The sequence below is a fragment of the Chiroxiphia lanceolata genome, chromosome 17 (assembly GCF_009829145.1).
Source record: "Chiroxiphia lanceolata isolate bChiLan1 chromosome 17, bChiLan1.pri, whole genome shotgun sequence".
Lineage (NCBI taxonomy): Eukaryota > Metazoa > Chordata > Aves > Passeriformes > Pipridae > Chiroxiphia > Chiroxiphia lanceolata.
The window spans coordinates 11,332,246-11,344,605 of record NC_045653.1 but is presented as its reverse complement, the minus strand read 5'-3'; the positions used below and the strand labels follow the sequence as shown (position 1 = coordinate 11,344,605).

The 12,360-nt window shown below is 57.3% G+C and overlaps 1 protein-coding gene across 4 annotated transcripts in view; it reads right to left on the bottom strand.

Annotated features, from left to right (window-relative positions):
• Nucleotides 1-3,407: 3,407 nt before the first annotated feature.
• The window catches only part of ZNF512B (zinc finger protein 512B), a 30,078-nt gene continuing 21,125 nt past the window's right edge, over nt 3,408-12,360 (bottom strand). For all 4 annotated transcript variants that reach the window (XM_032704581.1, XM_032704583.1, XM_032704579.1 and 1 more), the window contains 4 exons: nt 10,920-11,021; nt 9,919-9,981; nt 7,811-7,909; nt 3,408-7,479 (listed from right to left, as the gene is read on the bottom strand). In XM_032704581.1, the coding sequence (XP_032560472.1) occupies nt 7,186-7,479; nt 7,811-7,909; nt 9,919-9,981; nt 10,920-11,021 (558 nt within the window). In that variant the 3' untranslated portion in view covers nt 3,408-7,185. The remainder of the gene's footprint in view (nt 7,480-7,810; nt 7,910-9,918; nt 9,982-10,919; nt 11,022-12,360) is intronic.

Here is a 12,360-nt window from a genome sequence, read left to right as displayed (position 1 = left end):
TCCCAGGTGGGACAGGAGTCGCCCGCACTGCCTCCAAACCTCGGCAGCAACGGAGCCTTCCTCCTGGCACGCTCCTCTGCAAATCTCCTCTGCTTCCCAAGTCCCTTCACGGTTGCTGAGCTCTCACACAGGCCAAAAGTGCCTGGTTTTGGCTTTTTTCCTTCTAGATGATTTTTAAGCACAAATCCCTCCTCTAATCAGCCTCCAAGAGCTGGACTTAAAATTGTGAGGAAGAGGAAACCAGACACAAAGGCCAGGATCCCCTTTCCCTCCCAGCGATGGGTTTCCCACAGGATTTAAAGATGGAAGCTGGATTGCATGTGGCTTTTCCTGGTTTGGTCATGCATATTGTCACTGGATAGGTGGAAGAGATGTGGACACACCAAGCCCAAAACAGAGGGATGTCTGTTCCTGGGAGAGGGTCCTGCTCCCAGATCCCACCCTGCAAGCAGCACCTTCAGGAGTGGGGAGGCCAAACCTGCTTCCTCCATCACTGAGCTGGGCTTTGTTGGGCTGGATCTATGTGTGTCAGCCCTTGGATGGGCCTTGCCTGTCTGGGGAACCATCCCAGATGATGGAGGAACCCGCCCATGTGACGGAGAAACCCATCCAAGGGATGGAATAACAAGTCCAGGAGATGGAGAAACCTGCCAGAGGGATGGAGGACCTCAGCCGTGGGATGGAGGAGCCTGCCCAGAGGATGGAGGGACTTGTACAAGGGATGGAGGAACCCGGTCATGGGATGGAGGAACCTGGCTGCCACCCCACTGCCAGTGGGGATCCAGGGGCACCAAGACACTGCCTGGTGGTCACGCCGTGCCGTGCCCATGCCGTGCCATATCCATGCACATCCTGCAAACCCATCACGTCACTCCCGGTTTACCTGGCCTTGTACCAACCTCTGCCCTGGCCAGAGCCACCCAGAGCCAGATGGTTCATCCCAGCAACTCCACACAGACACGCTTCCTTCCAGCTCCATTACGGTCTCTGCTCCCTCACCACAAAAGGACAAACATTTCCCTCTTCAAACTCAATTATCTGCTGCTATTTATACCGAGCGGGAGCCGCGGTGGAAGGGGCTCTGTTACACAACCCCGTTACTCATCCCTCGCTTGGTTGGCACGACTCGAGGAGGCTCCTTCCTCTCATCCTCATCCTCATCCTCATCCTCCCTGCTACCCACCACTGACTCACAGGAAAGGCACAGGCAGCTGCCAGCAGCGGATTTAGCTCCTGTAACACGCGGGATGGTTTGGCACTCACTCTGGGGTCAGTCGGTCGGTGTGGTGGAGTGTTGGTACCCTACAACTAGGGATGCAGGGATGTTCCATCCCTATAAGCTTTGCCACATCATCAGCACTCCGATGATGCTCCAAATCCAATTCCCAGACATTTGATGTTTGGGAGCAGCCACTCTCCTCAACCCCTGAGGACTGAGCTGGAAAAGGGGGTGGAAAATGGAGGGAAAACATGAGAGAGAGCGTGTGTGTTGTCGGAATTGCCCTGGATGGGGTTTTTGGGTGTAAAAGTTTAGGTTGTCCCACTCCTCGTGCTTGATGGAGGGGATGCATGTACCAGCAAGCTTGGAAAATGGGAGCCGTGGTTTATCTGCTGGGAAATTAAGGGCAAAAACCATAAAATAAGGGAAATAAGGAGAAAGGTGATCATGCGAAAAAAAAAAAAGGGGGGGACGAAAATAAACAAGGGATAAGGGGGGGTGGGAAAAAATAGTGGTTGGTGGAAAGGCGAAGGGTTTTAATGGTGCGATGGGCTCGGGGAGGCCCCACTCGCGGAAGTGGCATCGTGGGGGACGGAACCGGCACCGCAACGCCCCGGACGCGGCGGGAACGGGGAACCGGCGGCTCCGGGGCACTGCGGTGCCGGTCCGTCCCGGAGGGATTGTCCCGGGGAAAAGAATGCGGGATCTTACCTGTCGTGCGGTTCCACCGGAGCCCCCTCGGGCACCGGGGCCGCGGCCATGGTGCGGGGAGGGGGGAGGGGCGGGAGCGGCGGGGGCGGTGCTGGCGCGGGGATGCCCGGGAATTGTAGTGCGGGACCGGGAGGGAGCGGTAAGGGGGGCGTGGGAAGTGATTTGGGATGATGTGCGGTGGTGGGAGCACGGGTGGGTGCTGTAGGGGGTAGGTGGGTAGCGTGGGGTAGAGGTGGGTGATGCGGGGTGTGGGTGGTGCTCTGGGCACGAGTGGGTGCTGAGGGGGGGGGTAGGTGGGCACTATGGGATGCAGGTGGGTGTTGGAGCACAGGTGGGTGCCGTGGTCATGGGTAGGAGCTGTGGGGTGCAGGTGAGCACTGCAGGGTGATCTCAGCGTGGCTGGGCGCTGTAGGGCACAAAGGGGGGGGTTGTGGGGTGCAGGTGGGTGCTTTGGGGACGGGTAGGTGCCGTGGAGTGAGGAGGGTGGGTGCTTTGGGTACGAATGGCTGCTGTGGGCACGAGTGGGTGCAGGTGGGTGTTTTGGGCATGAGTGGGTGCTGTGGGATGCAATAAGTGCTGTTATCATGGGTGAGTGCTGTGGGGCAGCTCTGCACCCCATGCCCAAGCAAACCCCCCTCCCCTTTCCCCCCACCCCTTACTGCTGCCAGAAGAACTGGGGGCAGCAGGATTTGGGTGATCCCAGGCCCTGACCAGCTCACTGGTCACAGGGGAGTGGAGAAGCTGGGGGGACCCCAGCCCTGTGGGGGTCCCAGGGCACTGGTTTTCCTTGGCATTGTGCTCCCATCTCGTGTCTGGGGTCTCCCAGGGCAGAGGTTTGTGGTACCACATGTTTGGGGGGGCCAAGGCAAGTGCTGCTTCTGGGGTCCCCATCCTGCCTTTGGGGAGCCGAGAGCATCTGTGGGGAAAGGCTGGATTCTCAGCCAGCAGGGAGATCAGTCTAAATCTGTCCCTGACTTGGGTTCGGTGCCAATAAAACCATTAGGGAGCAGAAGAGGATTTATTCCCACGCTGGGAGGACCAGGAGGTGGGGCCCGGGTCCTGCAGAGCTCTCCAGGGAGGAGAGGTCCTGGGCTGGATGCAGCCCCTGGGGCTGGGAGACACTGGACGCTGCTGATGGCATGGGTGGATTGGGAGCAGCTTTAGGGGGATTTCTACTCCTAAAATAGGGGAGTTGTGGCAGCTGGGCACTGGGCTGTGGGCACTGGGGATCCTCTGGCTCTGGAGATCCTCCTGTCACCAGGATTGCCGGCTGTGCCAATTGCTGGTGCAGGAAGCATCCCTAAGTCCTCACTCCCTCCAGCCTCCCCATTCTGGTTTTGGGCGCACCCCTGGGCCAGGGACCACACGCTCAATCCCCAGTGGACGGGGAGGTCCCCTCAGGAAGGACAAATCCAAACCCATCGGATCCCATGCCCGACCCTCCCTCTGAACTGCCAAATAACGATGACAGCAGTGCTAATAAAAAATCAATAACCATTTATTCGATACAGCTGTTTCATACATACAGTACAGGGAGCGCCTCCGCAGGGGCTCAGCTGCTCGGAGCTGCTCGGACAGTACTCTCAACTGAGGATTTGTCAATGATTAACAAAGAACAGATCGTCACAATTGGGAGTTTACTTATAAGATAGTTTACCGTTAAACAATTTTATTTTTTGCAAATAAACACTTTTTAATATATATATTATATATTTATATATATGGTTACAAGTGATAATTGAAAATTCTTTTTTTTTTCCTATTTTTTTTTTTAATGTTTTCATTTTTTCCCCAAATACACTATGCACTAATAACTGGCATCGACGAGAAACATTCGGATATGCCGTGGGATGGGTGTCACGAGGAGAGAAAGAAAAGAACAAAACACTCCCAAGGTTCCTGGGTGTGAGAGATGCTCCAGGCCCAGGCAGCTCCATCTACTGCGGCTGGATTTGGCCCTCGCTTCCCGCCTGGAGCCAGCACAGCACAGCCACCCTCACCGGGGTGTGGTGTCAGTGCCAGGGGTTCCTCAGCCACAGCAGCCCCCCGTGACTGAAGCTTTCCATGAGGTCTTCCCATGGGGTTGCAGTCCATCCCTGCTCCCACAGAGGTTTAGCCCTTTCCTTGGGGACACGGGTGACGGGATGGTGGGTTTCCCCAACAGTGGAGGGGTGGGACCACCGTGTCACTGTCCCTAGAGTGACAAAACTCCCAAACCCTGCAGATGAGGGGATGGAAGGGGACAGGACACCTTGTCCCCCTATCTGGTCCTGCAGCCTCTGCCCATCCCTCTGGATCAAGGTGTTTCCCAGCTGGCACTGCCTCACTGGGAGCACCTGAAGGGACACAACCCGCCGGCCCCAGCAATGCCACTGTGGTGTCACTCAGCCCTGCCCACTCGCTGGCAGCTGCTGGGGTCCTGGCATCGCTCTGGAACCTTCCCCGGACAAGCAGGAGAGTTAAGGATGTCTCATGGAGAAAGTGGAGGAACATGTTCCTCTCTGAGTGATGACTAGTGGGGAAAACACCTTTTCAGGGGAAAAAAAAACCCTTGAAGATGTCATTTTCTCATGGAAATTCCCAGCTGACCACAGTGCTGCCCTCACCGGGGCTGTGCACATTTCCCAGGTCTGAGGGTGACAGGGACAGCACCAGGACTGCTGCTCCTGCTGCTGATCCTAAGATCCCAGATGGTCCCTGGGGTCCCCTCCAGGCTGGTGTCACTTTGTGAGGTCACCACAGCTGTCCCTGCTCCTCTCAGGATGCTCCTTTGCAGACACTCTAGTTAAGGAAGCAGACGTTGGGTTTTGATGTGGACTCCCTGACAACTCCCCAAGCTGGCCTTTCCCTGGGTCTCCCCCGCCCTGAGCAGCTCCCAAGGCTCCCCCCACATGCAGCACAGTGCTGCCTCTTAATTTAATCAACGAGAAGCCAATTAACTGCACATTAATGAGAATGGAGCCCGAGCTCTGCCCAGGGGAGGCAGTGGGAATTGTGTGGTGACCATCCAAGCCAGCAGCCTGGGCCACCTGGGTCACCCCTCCCTGGGTCAGGACATGAAGCTTTCCCAAGGGCTTTCTTCGGTGGTGGGACATGATTTTGGGATGCAGCGGCTCCCTCTGCCCCTTTGCAGAGATTTCAGTGCCAGGTCCCCATCTCTGCCCGCTGTCCCCTTCCTGCTGCTGCTGGCCTCCCCAGCAGCCCCAGTGTGCCCCCCAAACACCCTCTTGGGGTGGGGGGTCACTGTCCTCCCAGCCATTGTGGCCTTGATGAGGGCACACGGGCTCAGCAGCAGAGAACACCACTGCCAGGACAGTGCCCCAACGTCCCTGTCGTGACAAAGAACGAGCAGCTCCAAGCGTGCACATCCTACACCTCCTGGAGCTCTCCCCCTTCCCCGGGAAGGCAGGATCTGCCCCGGTGACAGCATCCAAACACAGATCCAATGAAGAGCAAGCAGCGACCAGGCTGCAGTGACTAATTAAGCTTTGTCACAAATTGCCTCGAGGCCCAGCACAGCCAGCAGTGCTCCAGCACGTTCCCTCACCCGAAGGCACGTGCCCAGCTCGCTGGGCAATGCAGAGCGTGGATCCAGGGGCCGGAGCCGTGGACAGAGCAGGAGACCTCGCTCCCCGGGAAGCCCTGGCTTCAGCCACCACCGCCCCCCCTCCCTGCTCGGCTGGAATAACCTGCCAGTGGAGGATGTTAATTATGACTGAGACGCTGCTCGAAGCCAGGGAATGATACCAAGCCTCTAGCGGGCAGCAAGGAGCAGCGACTCCTGGGATAGAGAGGATTGAGATTTGAACTGATTAAGCAAAAGCAGAAGCTCTCCCTCCGATGCCACTTTCCTGGCTCTGCATAGGGAAAAAATCGAATTAAGGTTTTCTGTTCTGTTACCGAGAGGAAACGTGCCTGTTTCCCAAGGACCGAGGTAGCCTGGTTTTGTCTGGAGACGGATATGTCCTGGTCCAGGAGGGTTCCCTCTGGCTGGAGCGAGGTGTGATGACCGTGTCAGCACAGGTGCAAAGAAGAGCCCGGGAGAAGAGCACAAGCAGGGACGGCACCATAGGGACCTCCCATCCTGAGGGGGATGATCGGGGGCTCAGATGCATCTTGGGAGCAGGAACTACCCCCACAGCGGGTCCCGTCCCCGAGGGACGAGGGAGCGGGAGGTGCCCGGGCAGCGGCTGGGCTCCCCCCAAAGCAGGACCCGTGATTGTCACTTGATGCTGTCCCTGTCCCCATCACACACCTCCCACGGCTGCAACTGGGGAACCGAGACCCCATTCCTCCCTTTACTGTGATTGGATAGAGCACAAAGGGACTCTCAACCACCCTTGGATGCCCCCCCAGGCTGGGGGGGCAGGTTGATGGCTGCCATCTCCCCCTGACCCCGGCACTGCCAGCTGCGTTTGCAAATACAATCCGAGCACAGCTCCCTCATTGTGCCCCCTCCTTGGTCGCACTGCCACACTCCACGGTGCCCACAACATTCCCCCAACCTTCCATTAAATCCTCCAACCCGAACAGTCCCACCTCCCGCTCTCGCCCCCCGCACCCCCGGCCCTGGTCACACTCCGTGCCCGCTTTCCCTGTTCCCTCCTCTGCCTGCGCCGCTGAGACAAACCCTGCAAAGCCGACACCCCACGGAGCCGATCCCTGCCAAACGCATTCACCCTCGACCTGAGGCAGCGGGGAAAGTGCTGCCGACCCCCCCGGCATCCGCTGCCGGACCCTCTGCCCGACCAGGTCAAACATCTTTGGAAACATTGCCCTGGAGCTGGAAGGCTGGGGCCCGCTGGAGGCTGCCAGGCAGGCGGGCGGGCAGCTCCCTGCCCCGGCACGCAGCTGCTGGCGGAGGGTCCCCATCCACGGGACCCGCTGCTATTGCACTTCTCTTTCACTCAAGCGTCACCAGTTTGGCGCAGGGGAGGGGAATCACGGGCTGGGGGAGGCAGCGGGGTCCCACCGAGGGGTATGTACAGAGGCAGGGGGTGGAGAACGGTCCAGCTTCCTTGATCCTGTTTGTTTTCCAGTGTGAAACAAGGTCCGTGACTTGTTCAAAGTGGTTAATTGGTATTGTCTGTCTTTTTTTTTTTCTTTTTTTTTCCTTTCTTTTTGTAAAAAGAGGGTGAGAGGAGGGTGGGGGGAAGGGAGGTGGGATGGGAAGGAGAGGACATAAAACCGGGAGAGACCCCCACCCTGTTACCCTGGGCTGTAAACGAATCCTTGGACGTGAGTCTCTGAGCTGCTCATTTCTCAGGCATCTTGCTGGCTCCTCCCTTCCGCTGGCCGGGGGGCTTGGGGACATGCTCGTCCCCCTCGGGGCTGCCCCGGGAGCCTTCCCAGTGCTCGAGGGTTTTCTTGTGATTAGTCTTTGCTGCCACGCTTTCTTTGCCCTTTGGAGACATTTCTGGAGGCCTCTCCTTGGGTTTCCTCCCTCTTTTCTTCCCGTTTGTGCTTTTCTTTTTCTCCTCTTTGCTGGAAGAAAGCTGTTCCCTGTTTTTCTTTTTCCGGCTGGCCTCTGAGGAGGTTCGGAACCAGTTCTGTGTCCATGGGGTGACACGGGGGTTAGTGACTCTCCAGGGGCCAGGCACTGGCACCAGCACACACAACCCGAGCCGGGGCCGCCCCACATCCCGCTGGCATCACCTCCCCAGGACAAAGTGCTCAGCCTGGGGGTTTTGGGGACACCAAGGTGGATAGAAAGGACACCCCCCCCCCCCAGGCTGTCACAGCATCGCTGATGCTGCTGGGAGCTGCTGCTGAGCTCTGCTCTTGGCAGACATGGATGGATGGATGGATGGAGAGGGACAGCCCAAGGATGGGCACTTTGGAGCAGGGACCAGCCCAGCCCAGCTCCAGCTGCTTCCTTACCTCTGAGTGAGCCTTGATGATGTGGTACTTGACGCCGCTCTCAGAGCTGAACTCCTTCTGGCACAGGAGGCAGCGGTACTTGCCCACCAAGTGGTCTCCCTGCAAGACAAAGCAGCCTCCTGCAGAGCCAAAAGAGGCCCAGAGGGGTGGCCCCACCGGCCCCAGTCCAGCCCTGAGTCCCCTGTGACCTCAAAGTGACACAAAATAAACACTCGTGTCTAAAGCAGCAGATCTCTGCTGGCCTCTGTGCCAGGCCAGGAGCTCACAGCCACATCTTCTCTCTGATCTTCAGCCTGTGCTGCAGCCTGTGTGCCCCCAGCAACACCAACGACATCGGGTGTGTCCCGGGGCTGATGGGGCCATTGCCCTGTGTCCTCACTGTCAATAGATCTGTGATCTCCCGGGACTGAACCACCATCAGATTTATGTCCAACACTCACCTAATTTTCCTCTTACGCTGTCAAAGAGCCACAGTGACTGCTGGATTCCTGTCAACAGAGCCCCGGTGGGATGATGGATCTCCCGGCTCTGCTGCAGGTCACGGCATGCGGGAGATAATGTGCTCTCTCTTGACGAGGGGGTTATGGATGGGCCCCTCCAGGCAATATATTTCCTCCCTGGGAATTTCTCTGTAGCTGTAAATCTGGAGTTAGATGGGTCTCTCATTTCAGGAGAGGGCAGGGCTGGCCCCACTACAGACCGGCTTCAGGAATACTCATGCAAAATCATCTTGGTGCATCAATCCCCACTGAGGATGAGGTGCTGCCTGGGAGCAGCCTCCATTCTCACTAAGGCTTGACATATTGCAACCAGTTCTGCAGGATTTTACAGTAGGAATCACAGGCCAGCTCTGGAGGGGTTGTGATTTATTTATGCCCAATTTGGTGGCACATGTATCCAAACTAAATCCTAAGCAAGGGGAAGAATCCAACCGATGGCGGTGTGGGGGCCACAGAGCAGCAATTCCCCCAGTGCTGACCCCCAGCACCCAGCCCCAGCTGTGCCAGATACCGAGTGTGCAGCTTTGTAGTTCATGGAAATGCTCATGAAGATCCTGGCTGCTTCCTGTGCATGGAACCAGCCAGAAAACAGCTCCATTTTCTCTTGGACAGCAAAGGAGCTGCCCCGGTCTCCCGTGTTTGCTCTTTTATCCTGCATAAATCCAGCTTCTCCTGCTGGATATCTGCAGCCCATTTTCTAAATGATCTCATTAAGGGCTGCTGTTCCAGCTAGTACTGGAGGAGAGCAGAAGCTGGTGTTTTTAATAACCATGGGATATGGATTGGAGCTGCGTCCTGGAGGCTCCATTCAATGGAAGCTGCAGCTGGAAATGTTTTGGGGTATAAAGCTTTAGCAGCTCTTACTGGGTTCCAATTTGAGGGACCTATGCTGAGCTCCCAGTCCCTCTCCTGTGGCAGCTGCAGGCCACTGGAGCTCAGGGCTGCTCCCTCAGGCAGGAGGGCAGTGGTCTCTGCATGGACTGGCTGCCTCTTCCAGCCTGAGCTTATCCCAGGAGGCACTGCAACAGCATCCCTCCAGCTGTGCTTCCAGAGGGGTTGCAGGGCTGCCTAAATCAGTGGAGGAAGACTCCTGATTCCCACCTGCCTCAGGGAACATTCAGTTTCCGAGCCCCAGCTCCTTGGCTCTGAGGTGCTGGGGCTGATGTGTGGCTCTGTGAGATGCTGGCCATGTTGGGTAGTCGAGGGCTCATGATTTGAGGGCTGCAGGAACCAGCTGGGCAAGGGCTACTGAGGGATGGGGAGACATGAGGCAGGATGGCTTGGTCCCACTGCTGTGTCCCTGAGACACTCCATGTGTTAGAGGTCTGGGCTCTTGAGGGAGATGTTTGTGTTATGGGACCTCTGTTTCACAGTTGGGATGGTAGCTACATCCCCTCCATCCCATCTGCTCTGCTTGAGCCTCTCTGCCTCCATCTGCCTGCTGACAACTCACTGCAAGCAGCACTGCCTGGCCTGCCCTGCCAGTGGCCACCATCCTTTAACCTGTGCATTGTCCCTTGGCCTGTCCCTTCCAAAGCAGCTGGGGGGGAAGAGAAAACCAAACCCCAAAGACACCTCTGAGACAAGAGTGTAAAAGGAGGGACCCACCTTGTTGCAGTTGGCCAGGTGAGCTTTCAGCCCCGAGACACTGGAGTAAATGGCTTCACAGAACTGCAGGAAGAAACAAAGCAGGGTTAGACACGATCCCCCTCATCTGCCTTCCTCTGAGCCAGGGCCAGGAGCCTGCTGAGCCAGCACAGCCACCGGTCCAGGCTGAGCAGTGTGAGGTTAATGCTCTGCGAGGCGCCGAGGGCTCTGGTCACACGTTTCCTATTAGTGCTAATGGGAGTCATGTGGCCACATCCCTCTGCAACAGGCTGAAAAACGTCTCCCCTAAATGTCTCCGTGGAAAACGGTACATTTGTGAGCTGTCGGGAGGTCCTGCTGGGCTACAGGAGTTCTTGGAGCCACAGCAGAGGCTTAACAGAGAGGACAAATCACCCAGGCAGCAGCATGACCAGTTTCTGAGCAACGTCTTTTTCAAGTGCCTGTGTATGACATTAATTAGCCAGCCCGGCTCCCCCGGCCTTGTGGGAACAGCCTCCTTCAGAACTCCCATTAGCAAGGCTTTGTTTGGGATGATAAATCCAGGCCCAGCACCAGGGTGGGGTTCACCTCCCTGCCAGCTCAGGCCAAGACTGTGTTTCACAGAGAGATGAAGTGCCTGCACCATGCCCTGAGGTTGCTGCCTGTCACAGGGCTTTAAAAAGCTTGGCTTAAATCCAGCCCAGCTTAACTCTGGGAAAAGCAGGTTCTCTGCATTAAAAGGCTCCTGAGCTCCAGAGCCTGAACTGGGCAATGCTGAACCATCAGCCCAAGAGTGGCCCAGTCCCCAAGGGTGAGCACACCAGGAGGATCCCAAAGGTGGGACATGCTTTAACGAGGCACGACAGCAAGCCCAGGGAAAGGAGGTGAAATGAGTGTCTGAACATCACTGTCATCTGAGGCCAAATAAGAACCTGCTTTGGTGGGTTTCTGCCCCCAAAACTCCCCCTTTCTCCTGCAGACTGAGACCAGCCGGCCTGTGGCAGAACAGAGACAGTCCTTACATTGTTGGGACAGTTGATGCGGCCCTTCTCCTTCACTTCATTCTTCCAGTTTTCCAGCAGCCTGGGATTGAGCTTTGGAAGCCCTGGTCGGGTGTAATTGAGCTGTGAACAATAGCAGAGGATTAGCAGAGCTGCACACCCCAGCCTGGTCTGTGGTGGAGTCCTGCCTCCTCACACGGGTCTTGTCCCCATGCGAAGTGAATCGGAGCTGAAAACTACTTGTGAGGCTTCCCCCAGAGATGCCATTCCCCTCCCCGGGCACTGCAGACCATAGGGGTGGCTCTGCCCACTGCTGTGCCACCGGTGAGGAGTCCCCAGCAAACAGGAGAGGGAGGCTCCTGCTCCTGCTCTCAGGTCCATGCCCGGCACCAGGGCCAGGCCCAGACCCGGCATTTTCGGTGCACGGTGTCGGCACAGCCCTTCTGCCGTGTTTCATAACCGGGGGAATAAACAACCCTGCACACTGGGCAGAGGGGATGATGCCAGGAGCCTCCATGGCTGCCTTCCATGGATGAATGGGCACAACCCGTCAAACAATGAAAGGCTCTTGTGCCTCTGCCTCTCCTTCTGGCAGGGCTGCTCCTTCCAAGTGCTTTTAATTACCGCTTTATTAACGACTTTGAGGGTTAGCATAGCGGGCCGGCCTTCCCAACCCCAGTTCTGCATGTTCAGCACAAGTCAAGGCTGCAGCTCCGGGCATCTCTGGGCCTCCTGGCTGCTGTGCCTGGCCCTACCTGTGGGGTTGGTCCCTGCCTGACACTGTGCCACCGTGCCAAGGTCTGCAGGGGACACCACCCTGCACAGCCATGCCAGCACAACTCCCAGCCCACCCCGGTGAGCTCTGCCAGAGCCGATGGATGTTGTTTGGGTCTCAAGCCCCAAACTTGCCCCGAGTGGGAGCAGGGCTGGGTGAGCCCACAGATGACACAGTGCAGGTGTAGGTACCTGAGCACGTGCCACTCTCCATGGGCACCTCCGAGCATGGGCCATGGCTGCATCCCTGGATGGAGAGGACGCAGAGCCAAACAGTGCTCGCAGAGGTGCAAACCCAGGGGCTGTTTTTAAAACGTTCCCTGAGGACCCGGGGCTGGTAGTTCAGAGGCAGCGGGAAGCTGGCTGGATTTCTTTTCCAGCTGTGACTTTTCCTGAACATGCTGATAAAGTTGCAAATCTGCCTTTGTCCAGCTCCCCCCAGCTGTTCCCAAACCTCCCTGCAAAGGGAAGCTCGGGATGTGGAGGGCTCAGATGCCAACTGCTCATTTCCACTCAAATTGGAGTGATCTATGTGCCCCTGCTGCCTTCCCCTTGGCACGTGGCAGGGCATGGCCGGAGCAGGGAGCCCGTGGAGTGCTGGGTTCCATGTGAGGGGCAGGGGCACAGGGCCTTGTGAAACGGCGCCGCGAACGCTGGTACAGACGGATGTGGATGTGGAAAACTCCCC